We start from the raw sequence: 15,097 nt of genomic DNA on the forward strand, positions 1-15,097 counted from the left end.
AATTTTTCTTTCAATGAAATACATCATGTGATGGTAAAAATATTATTACTAAATTACCTTAATAATTATCTATCATAGTATGTAAAAGGTGAGAACATATATATACGTTAGAATATTATATTTGTCCTATAAGAGATGTAGCAAATAAAGATATATCTTTCCAGTTCTTTATTTCAGTGGATACAATTGAAAAAAATATTTTAACTCTATACTGCACATAAAGTTAATGCAAAGATATGAAAGTATGAATGGGTTTAGATGGATATAAAAATTTATCTTTGTATTATCATCCAAGACATTTTTCATTGTACTTGATCTCATTGTCTACTTATAATTTGCATAGTCTTGACGTAGAAGATCATGAAATGAGCAATTCGTGCTGATAACGTGTTATAAAATAAAAGCAATTTAGTAAAACATGAACAAAAAATAGAGATAGAGAGAAGGAAGAGATTTTCTTCTTCAATTGTGTGTATTTTCTTATCTATTACAAGGCCTTTATATAGGCATGAAAAGTGAAGAAAAATATGTCATTAAATATGTCATTAAGCATAAAAATATGTCATTGAATATGTCATTAAGTATTTGAGAAGATCATGGAGGAAGATTAGACATCCACCATAATTTAATTTTTCTTATAACATATATAAATAATTTCGTCTGAAAATCACTTAATGTCATTTGTTTTGTCTTTGATCGGACTCAAATCCCGATCTGCAGTGGTTTTCCCATTTCATTGACTATTAGTCCATGAAAGGTTGATTTTACTTGTGTTAGATAAAGTCTCTTATGTCCTCTCAATATGAAATAGGATTACTAGTTATTTACCTTGATTACCTACGTTATTCAATTTGATTACTCAAGAACTTCGTCACACTAAGTAGTACTTGTATTTTTCGGCAAGTACAAAAAGAATTCTCCTATTGACACTTATATTTAAAGCTAAAAGCTATTTCTAATATGGATATGATAGACCAACCTCTATGGAAAATGTGGTGGGATCAAGAGAATTATGGTCATGCACATCATATCTTCAGGAATTGTGTCATGTCTAGAAAGGAAAGAGGACAAAACCAAGCAAAAAAACAAAAAAGTTGGGAAACTAGTCAATTATCATAGTCTCAAACTGTTTCTCAATGGTTTTATGTGTTGGAATCCACTTAACTATGCTCCTACTCCAAAAGGACCAAAACAGATGCTCAATGTTGGGGGATAATGCCACTCATGGTAAGAAAGATTTGGCATGCACAACCACTTGATGGACAGATAACATATCCCACGGCCCAAATGGAGAAGAAAAGCCAGAAGGTTAGATTAGGTTCCTTTCTATCTCTCTTTCATGACGGTGACGATTCAACCCAACTATTTTGTCTAGTACCTGTTCCCTTCGACCTGCACCGTACGATAACTCGTGCCCGCTAAAGCTTAAACAAATGAAAAAAGATTGCTTAAGTTTTTATCTTTGCTAGAATTTAAACCCGATTCTCCAAGGTTTGAATCAACTTAATTGGATTCCTTACTTTTTCGGATAGAAAATGTAAGGCCCCGTAAAATTTCACTCAGAATTTGGGGTTTTGTGATGCCAAGATAGACTTATGTGTTGATGATACCTCGTCGCGGTATAGACTTTTTTGCATTGAACAGTGCGTGGGAGAGTTGAAGAAATTTTTTTGGCAAAGCAGGGCATTTCTGCGGTCCGCAGATCCGCCGCATAGTGAAGCAGAGAAATGGACCATTTTTTGGAGGTTGTTTTGCGGTCCATTATGCGGCCGTATAACCTTTTTGCGGGCCGCACAATCCATCGTAGACCCAGCATGAAGATTTTCGGGGGGGAGTTTTGTGGCGCATTATGCGACCGCATAACTGGTCTACGGACCGCTCATAATACTTATGCGGTCCGTAAAATGGACCGCATAATGGCCTCCGGAACTAGGCACTTCTGTGCAGGTATGCAACTGGTCTGCGGTCGCATAATGGACCGCAGAACCTCCTTCCAAAATTTCTTATGTTGGTTCTGTGACGGATATGCGGCCCGCGAAATATTTATATGGTTGCATAGTTGACCACATAACGGCCTCCAAAATTAGCCATATCCCTGCTTCCCTCCGCGGCAGATCTGCAGCCCGCGGAGTAATTCTGCGGTCGCATAATGGATCGCATAAACGCCATGTTCTGCAATAATTTTTCTTCAACTCCCCAACGCACGATTCAATCGAAAAAGTTCGTACTGCGGCGAGTAAGCTCGCGCGAAGATTTCTTACAACCCTCAAATTCATTAGCCTACCTCGGCACCACGAAACCCCAGATTTTAGGTGGAATTCTTACGAGGCCTTACACCTTTCCCCTCTTAGGACCATTCGTCCTTGAATGGGGGTCAAAATTCGCCATTAGCATCCTATGTGACCCAATTTTTACTTCACACACTAGTAGTTCCAAATTTTGACTAACTCCCTAAATTTTTAAAAGTTTTGCCAGAGTCTCCCCTATAACTGGGCCTATCCACCTATCATAGAATCCCAGAAACCAATCCTAACAACATATACAAAATCTGACGACACAACACAACATGAAAACAACACCAGCCATGGCCTCATAAGCAATATATTACCAAAAAGGAACACCCTTAACAGCAATTGTATAAGTGAAACATAATTCATAGAAGGTAGACAATTAACATTTTCATAGAACACATCTACCTAAATACATAATTATTCAAACAAATGAGGGTATTTCCTCTTCATATCTTCCTCGGCCTCCCAAGTGGCATGTTCAACCTGTTGGTTTTGCCATAGCACTTTCACGGAGGCAATCTCTTTGTTTCTCAGTTTCCGGACCTGCCTATAATGAATGGAATCTGGAATCTCTTCATAAGTCAATTCCTCATTAACCTCAATAGTCTCAACCGAAACAACAAGCGACATATCTCCAACCACCTTTTTCAACATGGATACATGAAACACTGGGTGCACTAAAGACATCTCTAGAGGTAGTTCTAGCATATAAGCCACCTGACCAATCCTCCAATTGATTTTGTACGGTCCGATATACCTCAAACTCAATTTTTCTTTCTTACCAAACCGCATTATACCCTTCATGAGGAAAACCTTCAAGAATACCCAATCATCCTCTTGGAACTCCAAATCCCTACGACGTACATCCGAATAAGACTTCTAACAACTCTAGGTAGTTTTCAACCGTTCCTTAATGAGCTTAAATTTCTCCATAGCTTGGTGGAAGTGGTTTGTACCTATCAACTCCACTTCCCCAATCTCGACCCACCCAACGGGAGATCTATATATCCTACCATATAGAGCCTCGAACGGCGCCATATGAATGCTAGCATGATAACTGTTGTTGTAGGCAAATTCTATGAGTGGCAAATGATCATCCCAGCTACCCCTAAAATCGAGAACACAAGAGCGCAACATATCCTCAAGTGTTTGAATGGTCCTATTTGCTTTCCCATCGTTCTATGGATGGAAAGTTGTACTAAGATTCATCTGAGTACCCAAACCTTGCTGAAATTTCTTTCAAACATTAGCCGTGAACTGTGCCCTTCGATCTGAGATAAAAGAAAATGGAGTGCCATGTAACCTAACTATTTCCTTGATATACAACTGAGCATATTGTTATGTTGTGTCAGTAGCCTTAACAGGTAGGAAGTGTGTTGGTTTTGTGAGTCGGTCCACAATCACCCAAATTGAGTCGAACTTGCGAGGCGTACGAGATAGTCCCACCACAAAGTCCATTTTGATCATCTCCCATTTCCACATCAGAATTTCTATAATCTGTGCCAACCCACCGGGCCTTTGGTGTTCGGCCTTCACTTGATGACAATTTGTACATCTTGCCACAAAGTCCGCTACATTCCTCTTCATATCATTCCACCAGTATACTTCCTTAAGGTCATGGTACGTCTTTGTAGATCCTTGGTGCACGAAATACCTAGAAGTGTGAGCCTCGGTCATGATTCTTTCCCGGAGACCATCTATATTTTGAACACATAATTGTCCTTGGTACCTTAGTGTACCATCATCCACGCCAATAGAAAAAGTTGTGGTCTTAACTGCACCAATGATGGATCGTTGTATTGTTTCTTCTTGACCTCCACAACAAACGATGATTCAACCCTATTTTGCACAATCACCCCTCATTCACTAGAGTCCATATGACGAACTCCCATAATAGCTAACCGATGAACTTCCTTGGTCAAAGGCCTTTGATATGCCTCCAAGTGAGCCAAACAACTCATAGATTTCCGGCTAAGAGCATCCTCCACAACATTAGCCTTTCCCGGATGATAGAGGATATCAATGTCGTAGTCTTTGAGTAACTCAATCCATCTTCTCTACCTCTGATTCAATTCCTTCTGTTTGAAAATATACTGAAGGATCTTATGGTCCGCGAATATACCCACATGGACCCCATACAAATAATGACGCCAAATCTTCAGTGCAAAAATCACTGCCACAAGCGCTAAGTCGTGTGTTGGATAGTTCTTCTCATTATTCTTGAGTTTCCTAGAGGCATAAGCGATCACCTTGCCACGTTGCATCAGCACACACCCTAGTCTGATTCTCGAAGCATCACAATATAATACAAACCCATATGTACCCTCTGGTAGGGTCAACACAAGTGGCGTAGTCAATCATGAGTTCAACTCCTAGAAGCTCTTTTCACAAGCATCTGACCAATGGAGCTTCACTGCCTTCTGCATCAATTTAGTCAATAGAGAAGCAAGAGTAGAGAACCCCTCCACAAAATTTCTGTAATACTCAGCTAAGCCCAAGAAACTGCGAATCTCATTTGGAATTGTAGGCCTCGGCCAATTCTTCACAACTGCGATCTTTTGCGGATCAACCTTAATTCCTTCTCTAGAGATGACATGACCTAAGAATGTTATAGATTCAAGCCAAAATTCACATTTCGAAAACATCGCATACAACTTGTGTTGATACAGAGTCTGCAGAGTTGCCCTGAGATGATCGGTATGGTCCTCTCGACTTCGTGAATATATAGGAATATCGTCAATGAACACTGTCACAAAGGAGTCAAGAAAAGGTTTGTAGAATCGATTCATAAGATCCATAAAAGTTGTCAGGCCATTTGTTAGCCCAAAAGACATTACCAGAAATTTGAAGTGCCCATATCGGGTCCTGGAAGTTGTTATCATAATATCATGTTCCCTGATCTTCAATTGGTGATACTGTGATCTTAAATCAATTTTGGAGAAGTACTTAGCACATTGCAATCGGTCAAACAAGCCGCAGACCTGACCCAAATAATCTAGTTCTTAACATTACTTATGCGGCCTATTTTGCGGACCGCATATCCATTCTGCGGTCCACTCTACGACCGTAGAGTTGTGTTCGGGGGGTTCATTTTTTAGTTTTTATAACCCGACCCTATTTCGATATATAAATGTAAAGGATAATTTTTGAAGCAAAAATCTGATATTTAAGAGTGAGGAAGTATCATAGAGTGAAGGGGAAAGCTCCTAAGCTAATTGGTCACCAATTCCTGCTCAAAAGTTGGAAGATGTGCAAGGAGAACCTCACAAGTTCTTCATCCAAGAGGTAAGCTTCCACATCTTAGTCTCAATTTCGAATTTGGGGTAGAAGATGGTTAATGTGAGGTGTGATTCTTGGGTGTGAGAGTGTATCTATGCATGCATGTACAATCATGAGTTGTGGGAAGGTAGTTGAGCTCAAATGGGTAGACCTTGGGTTGTAGGGTGAAGGAAATCCACCGTAGGAGAAACTAGAAATCATAATGCCCACCTAGTGTTTGATAAAATGATCAAATGAGTTGGAACCACGAACTCATTCCTAATTTGTGTTCAATTTTGTTATATTTATAAATAGATCGAAGTGGCTAAGATTTTCGAACATTGTAGTAATTTAAGAAAACTCAAAGCGAGGTATGTTGGCTAAACTTCTCTCTTAGAATTGAATTTCACGATGTCCTTGTAAGTCCCGAGTTATTCAGACTATTCCGAGTAAGCTTTGCGTCAAAAAATATATGTTCATTGTGTATTTCAAATGCTCTTATCATGTTATGTTGCTATTTAAGAATGTGTACAAAGTATAGGTTGTGTATCTAAAGGTTTTGACTTCAAGTCGTGTTTCAAATGAAAGTTATTACATCAAATTGTGTAGAAATCTCAACGTACTTAAGACTCTTATTTGATCACATGTGTACTCAAGGTCTTGAATATAAATATTTTGTTGTTGATTATCCGTGATAATGTTTGAAAGTGGAAGAGGAGAGCATGAAATATAAAATATGGCCAACGTGCCAAGAATGATATTACATGTGGGCCACTAATGCCCATGAAACTGAGAAACGTGTATAATATGTTGAAATAAGTTGTAAATCCTTTAAATAATAAACACTTTGGGAGTATGGTTAGTCACCGAGGAAGGGTAGGTTGAAATAGCCTAACCCCGAAACTACATTTGCCGGTGTAGGAGTGAATTGTGATTATTCCCCTCATTTGTGATGTGATTGATGTGATGAGAATATTCCCCTTAATTGGGATGAGATGATTATTAGAAAAGGGTAATGTCGATTCACACGGCATTGTGGTGAGACGGCCTAGCCGGTCGGGTCGTGATCGGACGCCATGCCGCTCACGTGGTGGTGATTGTGCCTGAAATTGTGATTGAGGCAATGATTGAAATATCGTGATAGTGATTGTGATTGATATCTTTGGGTGAGACGGCCTAGCCGATCGGATTCCGTGCTAATATCACGATGGTACATCGGTACTAAGATTTTCCAACTAAAAATAATAAAAATTTACTTGAAAACAATTCTTGCTCCTAACTTGATGTTTTCCTATTGTTTGAGGCTTCCACTAATTTTATGACTGTTCTTTCTTGTATTGTTATCTGCTCTAATGAGAGGGTGTTTAGTCATACATATTAGTACTATTTCATATATATTAACGTCCCTTTTGCCGGGGGCACTGCATCTTTAATGGATGCAGGTGGTTCCACAGCAGGCGGCGTTGATCAGTGATAGCAGTACACACTCTTCCCAGCAGATTTGGTGAGCCCCACTTTTTATTCCTCGTGTATTGTGTTTAAGGTATAGCCGGGACCTAGTTGCCGGTACTATCATAGTACTCCTTCGTATCTATTAAAGGCTCCGTAGACACAATGTGGGTTGTATATTGATGTTGGGAAAGTCAAACTAGTAATGTTGTATTTGTACCACTTGTTTCACTTCAACTATGAATGTGCATGTATTTTGAGACTTTAAAATGAAGTAACTAATGATAATGAATTGGTGTTGTTCACATGATCCTCCTCGTTGTCTAATTAATGAAATGGTTCTTCTCTTTATTCATGAGTAAGTTCGAGTAGAAGGTATTGTGCAGGCTTGCTCGGCCGGGGTATCTCAGTTGAGCGCCGGTCGCACTCCCCGAGGTCAGGGCGTGACAGAAAATATGCCACAACAAGAAGCATCATAATTTGTACTATTTTTATAAGAATACGGAGGGGAAAATGGCCATAGCATTGTCCCAAAATTATGAAATCTCATGTTCAACTTAACAGCAACCCAAAAAAACTCTGGTCTTACCATTGCCTCTTAGCACAACAAATCTTTAGGCAACTCTTTTAGGTATCCGAAATTAGTTCCTACATAGTAGTTCAAACAGAAGTCATAACTGGCAAATTCTTGACAATACCTAAAAGCAGGTACCTAAAAGATGTAGCCAAAAATATAGAAGTACAATTGCAGTCTGGTGAACACTAATGGAGTTCTTACAAGTACATCCATATCAAGGCAGAGCAATGAAAGGTTCTCGTCAATAGGTTCATGCAAAGTATCCATAAACCAAGACAGACAGATAAATATCTTTGTGAAAAGATCAAACATAAAACCCTTGAACTTTTCACCAGCTATATTCATTCGCAAACAATTGGAAAAGAGTATCCAACATTCATGCTCAAAACCTTTCAAGCAATCCAATGAATTAACAGGACAGTTTTTCATCAATTTAACCAACCAACGGGGCTAAAGAAAAATATAGGAAGAGAGATTATGGACCCCTGGTAGGAGCAAAGCAGAAACAGCCACCAGCTTGGTCTTCGGGTATCATCCCTCCTCCTTTGCTCGTGTCAATTGCTTCCACCAATTTCACTACCTCATCCATTTCAGGTCGTTTGTCTGGATTCGCGTCCCAGCATTTCTTCATGATATGTGATAGAGAACTTGGACAACATCGCGGAATATCTGGTCGCAGATTCTGCAAAAATTGTGAATAATTTAGGACTGGATCGTCTTTTTTACCCATAAAAAAAAAAGGAAGATAACAGTTTCTAAATGAGCAGCATTAACTCATGATATAAGCAACGAGTGAACAAAGGAAAGTATGTGATCTAGTACTTAAGTGCATGACTACTCAAAGGCATAATATCCAAGGTATTTTGTGTCAGCATGACATGGATCGAATAATAGCAAAGATAAACAACCTATCAACTCCTCAGTAAAGATATAGTGTTAGCCGTAATACTCCATAAGGTTGATTTGCATCGGAAAAGAGCTAGGCTTTACGACATCTATTTTCTCATCAGATTACTTAATATATGTGAATCAATGAATGCATACTTGATCACAAGTAAATTTCATATCTCATAAGAATATATAATAATATGATTAGCTTCAACAAGCGAGTCAATAAGAAACCGGTTGATACAAGTCAGAAAACTTAAACAGAGTATAAACCAAATGTGAGAATATGCACAGCTGGCCCTTGCAAAGGGTGACAGGAATGGAGAAATTATTTTCTTGCACGTAAAATTGGAACTTATTCCTGGGTTTTATCCACATCGGATGGGTGCATAAGAGAAAAGCTACCTCCAAACTTTGTAGTGCGGTTGAAATAATTATACATCTACAGAAAAGGGAAGGGTGACTGCATTTATACGCTTCCACCCTTTAACATATAATGATGATTATATTTTTAATAGTAACTCATAGGAAGCAACGATGATTTGATTTCACAAGAACAAGCAAAATCATGGTGTGAATGACGGCATAAACTTCTAAACAGACAAACCTGTCTAACAACTGCAGAAGAAACTTCAGCAAAGCTTAGATCTGGATATGGGAGATCACAGCAATAAATTTCCCATAAGCAAATACCAAAGCTGTATACATCACATTTTCTGTTGTAGGGCTTGCCATCAAGTACCTACACAATACATTTAATCATAGTACAGATAAATTAGATTTGATGTGACATAGAAATTACATTAAAGCAAAAATAAGAGGGATTTTCTTGAAATATATCGCACGCTGCATGTGAGATAGGAAGAGGGTAGACAGGTGATTATATCATGCTGACATGATATGACAAAGCCAACCCAACAGCTCCAGTAAAAGTGGGAATACCTCTGGGGCCATGTACCCAAGGGTTCCAGTTTCCCCAGTCATGTCCTTGGGATTTTGTGCTTCAACTCGAGCAACTCCAAAATCAGCAATTTTTAGAGTTCTATTAGTATCTAACAACATGTTTTCAGCTTTCACATCACGATGTACAATCTTTTTTGAGTGCAAATAGCTCAGCCTAAACAATTTCAAGAAGAAAATAAACATAATTTTCTTTTGATACGTAAGATCAAATTAAACATAATTGGGCATAATTATCAATAAATATTAGATAGAGACTTACCCCCTGGACAGATCAAGAGCAAGCTGAATGACAATCTTAAAGGCTACTTTCTTTTTCCTGTTTTTGTACAAGTAGTTCTTTAATGTTCCACCAGGGAGGAATTCCACAAGAACACAACAAGCCCGAGAAGGAAGGGTGGTATAACCCTCAGAAGGATTCTTCGAAGGGATCTTGAAATTTGAAGTTCCCATAGAAGCACCAACAAACTGAATAATCAAATAAAAGTTCGGAACATTGAGTTATTTAATTGAACGCTGCACGGCCACATGTTTATAGCAGGATACTAAAAATTAAAAGCTAAAAAGGGAGGAACCAATTCAGGAAAAAAGATATACTTTTGTAACATTTGGATGGTCAAGCTTGTGCCATACAGCAACCTCCTGCCGAAATGATGACCGCAGAGCAGCAGTTTCAGCAGCTGTGGCCATGCCATCCTCTCCCCAGTCCAACAGTTTCACTACACAAATAACATTACATAAGAAACTCTTACCGGTGGTTGATGAAATTCCTGAACACTTTGAGAATACCGTTGAATACTTTCATTAATTGGTAGCATTCCCTTTTCATGTAAACTTTATATACTGTTAGAAAATTTCTAGAGCTCACTGGGCTCAAGTTAGTGTAATCATGACTCTTTGAAGTGAATGATGTAATGTCATGACCAAATGTCTTCTTCATGTACTCCACTGAATTTGTCAAGAAGCAGAACTTTCTGCCCATCTTTAGACCAATTTCGTTTACAGTATTAATATTTCCATTATCACAAAGATGCCATTATAGTGCTCACAATTCACAAGAATGTTCAAATTCCGCTTTACTTTCCAAATTTACAGCTTGTGGCTATAAGACAAAGATTTTATATTGCACTATATAAATCTCTTTTTACTTTTTTGGGGGGTCAAGGGGAGCAAGCTGACTTAATCAAAAAATATATTTGGAAGATCTGTTTCATTGAAGCGCTGAAATATTATACCTTCCTTTGGAAGTGTGCATACTTTCGAGCCAAAAAAAAAATCTAATTGACATATGCACATTTCAATTATAACTCTCTGTAGCAAATTGAAATACACAATTTTTTGATAAAGTCAGTAAATTGTACAATTAACAATTCCGCTCTAAGAAACTGCTGTAAATTTCAGTGAAATACACAACTTCTTTGAAGAAGTTCGCTGCAAAAGTAGATAATTACTGGCCTAAATAGCTTAATTGAGGAAAAATCCCCTTATAAAGTCCTCTAAATTCTTGATGCATTTAGTAAACTTTTAACAGGTCCATTGGCCTTGCCATTAAACCACTATTATGCGTATATTTTCAGCCTGGACTCCGGTGAAGAAATAGGCCTTTCAGTAACAACACAATTCTTGATTGAAATAAGAGATTTACTTCTCCGTGTCTTCTTTCTTCAAGCGTTAAATGCTTATGCACAACCTGGAAAAGGAACATAAGCTCACCAAGCTGTGCTACTTTTTGCCTAACTGTCAACTGTATCTTATCCTAAAAGCAGTGTTTTAAGCAATTACACTATAAGGCAATAGTTAATTAATGCATATTGCAATGCCAATAATCCTTTTCAGTGCTTCAAACCCTGGCAGTAAATATCAATAAATCCATTTCAAAGGTCAATAGAACATCAACCAAGAAAACAAACTTTCATTATTAATGAACGCCATTTATTACAAAGAAAAGATAAGGGACCTTGACTTAATTTTCTGGACACCCAAATTTGTTACAGAAAGCTTTAAAGAGCATATGGTCAATAGCCATGTTAAAATTCACAGCAATCACTAAGATCAAATTCAGTACACATGCAGATGGTACCACTACAGTTCAATTACAAAAAAAACATAAAGCTCAACCTATTTTATCCGAATATTATTTATGTTTTGTTTTACTTGTTGGTATTAAAAGGGAATGTATGGTTCCAAAATATACACAACAATATCTACATAGAAATGATAAAGAGTCCAAACTCCCAATAGCATGCATCAATCAAGATTTGCATGAGACAAAACATATCCTGCTAGAAAGAGAGAAACTAATGTTACCTGCAACATCTTGATTGTCATAAGTACCGCGATAAACAGTACCATAGGTGCCCTTAGCTACAAGATACCTTATTTCCAACTTTAGAGAATCAATCTCCCATACTTCCTTGGGTCTATGATTGTTTTTCTCTAAGTTGCTCGACCAAACACGGCTCAAGTGCTTTTCCAATTGAACATCTAAGCTTTTCAGATCAATTTTGTCAGCCCTGAAAATCATATCTTTGCTACTTATGCTTCCAGGACTCTTTGCTTCCATATTGTTGTCACTAAGGGTACCTACCCCTTTCAATTTCGACACAACTTCCCCTTCTTCTTCTTCATCATCATCCAACTTAAGGACCTTCTCTTCACCTTCCTCACTTTTCAAATCCATCTTTAAATTATTCGATTAATACACACAAAGCTTCACGAAATTTCTGATCTGGAAAAACAGTTAATATCAGATAATAGATCCACAAAAGAGCTTCAAATAGCTGTAATAAAAATAAGGGTATCTCAATAAGCTAATGAGCATGCAAAATATGCTTTCCCAAGGCCAAAAGACATATCTAAAAAGGAAAGGAAGGAAACAATTAGAGAAACCAAACAAATAACAACTTCCCAGCCCCAATTCCAAATTCTTTTCAAACTCTAATTCCCTTCCAAATTTGACCAAATAATCAATCAAAAATATTGTTAAAAGGAAAGTAAGAACAATTCAAAGCAAATAAATTTAAAAAAAAAAAAAAAAAAAAAAAACTGACTTTTAAGCTCTTCAAAGACCCAACCTTTTGTTCATCGCCAACCTTGCCATTGATTTTCACAAATAAGGACCATTTAAATTAAAAGAAAACAAAAAAGTAAACCCTAAGAAAACGACCCCAGAAAAATAAAATATAAAAAGTCAAGGACTAATTTTTGAGGGACAAAGAAGAATACCCAGAGTCTGAAATCAAAAACCCATATGCAGAAATAGATAATTTAGCCATAAACAAAGACAGACGCAAAGTTTGACCAACCCATTTTTTCTCTGCTCTGAATTTTCTTTTCTTTTTATCTTTAAAGAAAAGGTCAAAGAATTTCCTCAAAAAAATGAAATTTGTGGGAGGAATTGTGAGAGAGAATAAGAAAAGAAGAAATGGAAGAAAGAGAGAAAAGGATGCCTATAAAAAAGGTTCCATCTTTTACCATTAACAATGTTTATGCGACAGCTTCAAGATACGAGAATAATTGTACTGTTTCCGTGCAAATCCTTCTAACGAAATTACCTGTAACACATTAATTCTTCTTTTTATATTAATAGAACTTTCGAATTGACCAAATTGTCCTCCTCGATTTCCTCTTTTTTCCGTTAACCATCCAAATTTCGACGTCTAAAATCTATTTAAGGAGAAACGCTTCTTATAAAATAAAATAAAAAATTCATTATCAAAACTCAATCTTCTCTAACCTTTAGATTCTCTTTTATTTTTTTGGTAATACATTTTGGTTCTCTTTGGTGTAACATAAAGGAATTTACTCTACAGAATCATCTATTAGTATTTAATTACATAAAATCGTCACAAGAAAATTATTTTTATCATTTTAGGCGGACATCAATTTTCTTTCAATGTAGCTAATTATGTATGCACTTATTGCAATTAATACTTACACAATGTGATCGATGTTTTTAATTATTAAACACATTATCCTCTGCTTTATCATCCACCTTATATTAATAGCAAATCTATTTCTAACTAAACCAAAAAAATAGATAATCTAGAAAATGATTGTCCATTATAAATATTTTCTACTAAATGCATTGTGTATGTGTGTTGTGCTAAACACAGAGCTTTCGCCTTTTATGGTTCTTTTTTTTTTTCCTTTATTTTGTGTGTGGAAAAAAAGAAGTGGTTCTCAATCTTGGTTTTGTTGTTTTGTCTATATTTGATTGTCTTTTTCTATTTTTCGAATGGATTGCCTCGACTATGTTTCAGAGCAATCAAAATCAGATTTCCTACATTAAATTACTCCAATTTGGAAATATGTTTTTTTTTCTTTTTTTGAAGTTGGAACAAGACCTAAAATTCATTAATTAGAAAAGAAATACTATATTGGATTAATTATTAGAATTGTTTAGAAAATATACCGTTTATCCTCGGTAAGTATATATCAAAGAAAAAATTTAATTTTCTCTACATATAGAAGATTAAACTCATCACAGCATATAGAAGGATCAAATCCATAAAGAGGACAACTTAAGGTGCAAAGGGACTTAAACGTCCACCTTAAGATTGGAAAATTAAAGTTCCTTTTAAGGACAAACTTACGAAGAGGTCAACTTAAGATGCAAAGGGACTTCAACGTCCATCTTAGGATTGAAAAATTAGAAAACTTCAACTTGAAGATTTGGCGGACTTTGCATATTTCAACTTAAAGACCAACAAATTTGAAGATTTGACGGGCTTGAAAATTTGGTGGACTCTTCAACTTGAAGAGGGGTGGACTTTTAAACTTCTAACTTGAAAATTCCAACTTAAAGCCTTGGAAGGCTTGAATACTTCAACTTGAAAACTTGGAGAGCTTGAATACTTCAAATTGAAGATCAGTGAATATGAAGACTGGTGAACTTGAAGACTTCAACTTGAAGACTTAGAGGGCTTAAATAATTCAACTTGAAGGCCGGCGAATGCTTGAATACTTTCACTTAAAGACCGAAGGACTTGCAAACTTCAACTTAAAAATTGGCGGACTCGAAGACTTCGACTTAAAGACTTAGAGGGCTTAAACATTTCAACTTGAAGACCGGCGAGATTGAAAACCGACGGACTTGAAGACTTGGAGGACTTGAATACTTCAAACTGAAGTTGTAGCAACCAAGACGAATTCAACTTGAATTGGCATTCAAGACTTCAACTTGAAGATTTGGCCTTCTATCAAAAGACTAATCCATCCATCAGAGATGCTAATTTTCTATTGAGGCTTGCCCCTTCTGAAACGTCAATCTTTGACAAGGCACAAAGTTCAACGAAAGAATACATGTAAGCCCGACTTTTTTAAGTTCCAATCTAGTGGATTATATTCCACCATGCTTCATTCGAATAACGATCGGGGCAATTGGTATCTTTTGAACTCATGCGACTGAACTTAGAATGAAACTCTAAGTTGCCCATGTACCTCGGTGAAGAGGATCAAGTCATACCGTAGTTCAAAATGGATGAGTTTTTTATTTCTTTTTTTTTTTAATGTCCTAACTTTTTTTAGGTCGACTCTTTAAAGTTTTTCAACCTAACAAACTCTTTTTTTTGTGTCGTACATAGTTTATAATCTTGCGGGCCAAGAGTAACATGCAGTTTATGCTCTTGCATTAAGAAGCATAGCGATTTGCAATTTAAGCTCGTATTTGGAA

General features: G+C 36.8%; 1 protein-coding gene across 6 annotated transcripts; it reads right to left on the reverse strand.

Moving 5' to 3' along the window:
- Positions 1 to 7,886: 7,886 nt before the first annotated feature.
- LOC104119241 (serine/threonine-protein kinase 52-like) lies at positions 7,887 to 13,018 on the reverse strand. 6 transcript variants are annotated; one of them, XM_009630685.4, is made up of 7 exons: positions 12,898 to 13,018; positions 11,731 to 12,151; positions 10,021 to 10,142; positions 9,686 to 9,891; positions 9,406 to 9,580; positions 9,071 to 9,205; positions 7,887 to 8,257 (listed from the first exon to the last, which is right to left on the reverse strand). In XM_009630685.4, the coding sequence occupies exons 2-7, from the start codon at positions 12,101 to 12,103 to the stop codon at positions 8,051 to 8,053; spliced, it is 1,218 nt and encodes a 405-aa protein (XP_009628980.1). In that variant the 5' UTR covers positions 12,104 to 12,151; positions 12,898 to 13,018; the 3' UTR covers positions 7,887 to 8,050. The 6 variants fall into 6 exon arrangements, with proteins under 6 accessions (XP_009628980.1, XP_009628984.1, XP_009628978.1 ...); XM_009630689.4 differs by lacking the exon at positions 12,898 to 13,018 and adding an exon at positions 12,729 to 12,867; XM_009630683.4 differs by lacking the exon at positions 12,898 to 13,018 and adding an exon at positions 12,649 to 12,844.
- Positions 13,019 to 15,097: the final 2,079 nt, after the last annotated feature.

Source organism: Nicotiana tomentosiformis, chromosome 9, assembly GCF_000390325.3.
Source record: "Nicotiana tomentosiformis chromosome 9, ASM39032v3, whole genome shotgun sequence".
In the NCBI taxonomy this organism is placed as follows: Eukaryota; Viridiplantae; Streptophyta; class Magnoliopsida; order Solanales; family Solanaceae; genus Nicotiana; species Nicotiana tomentosiformis.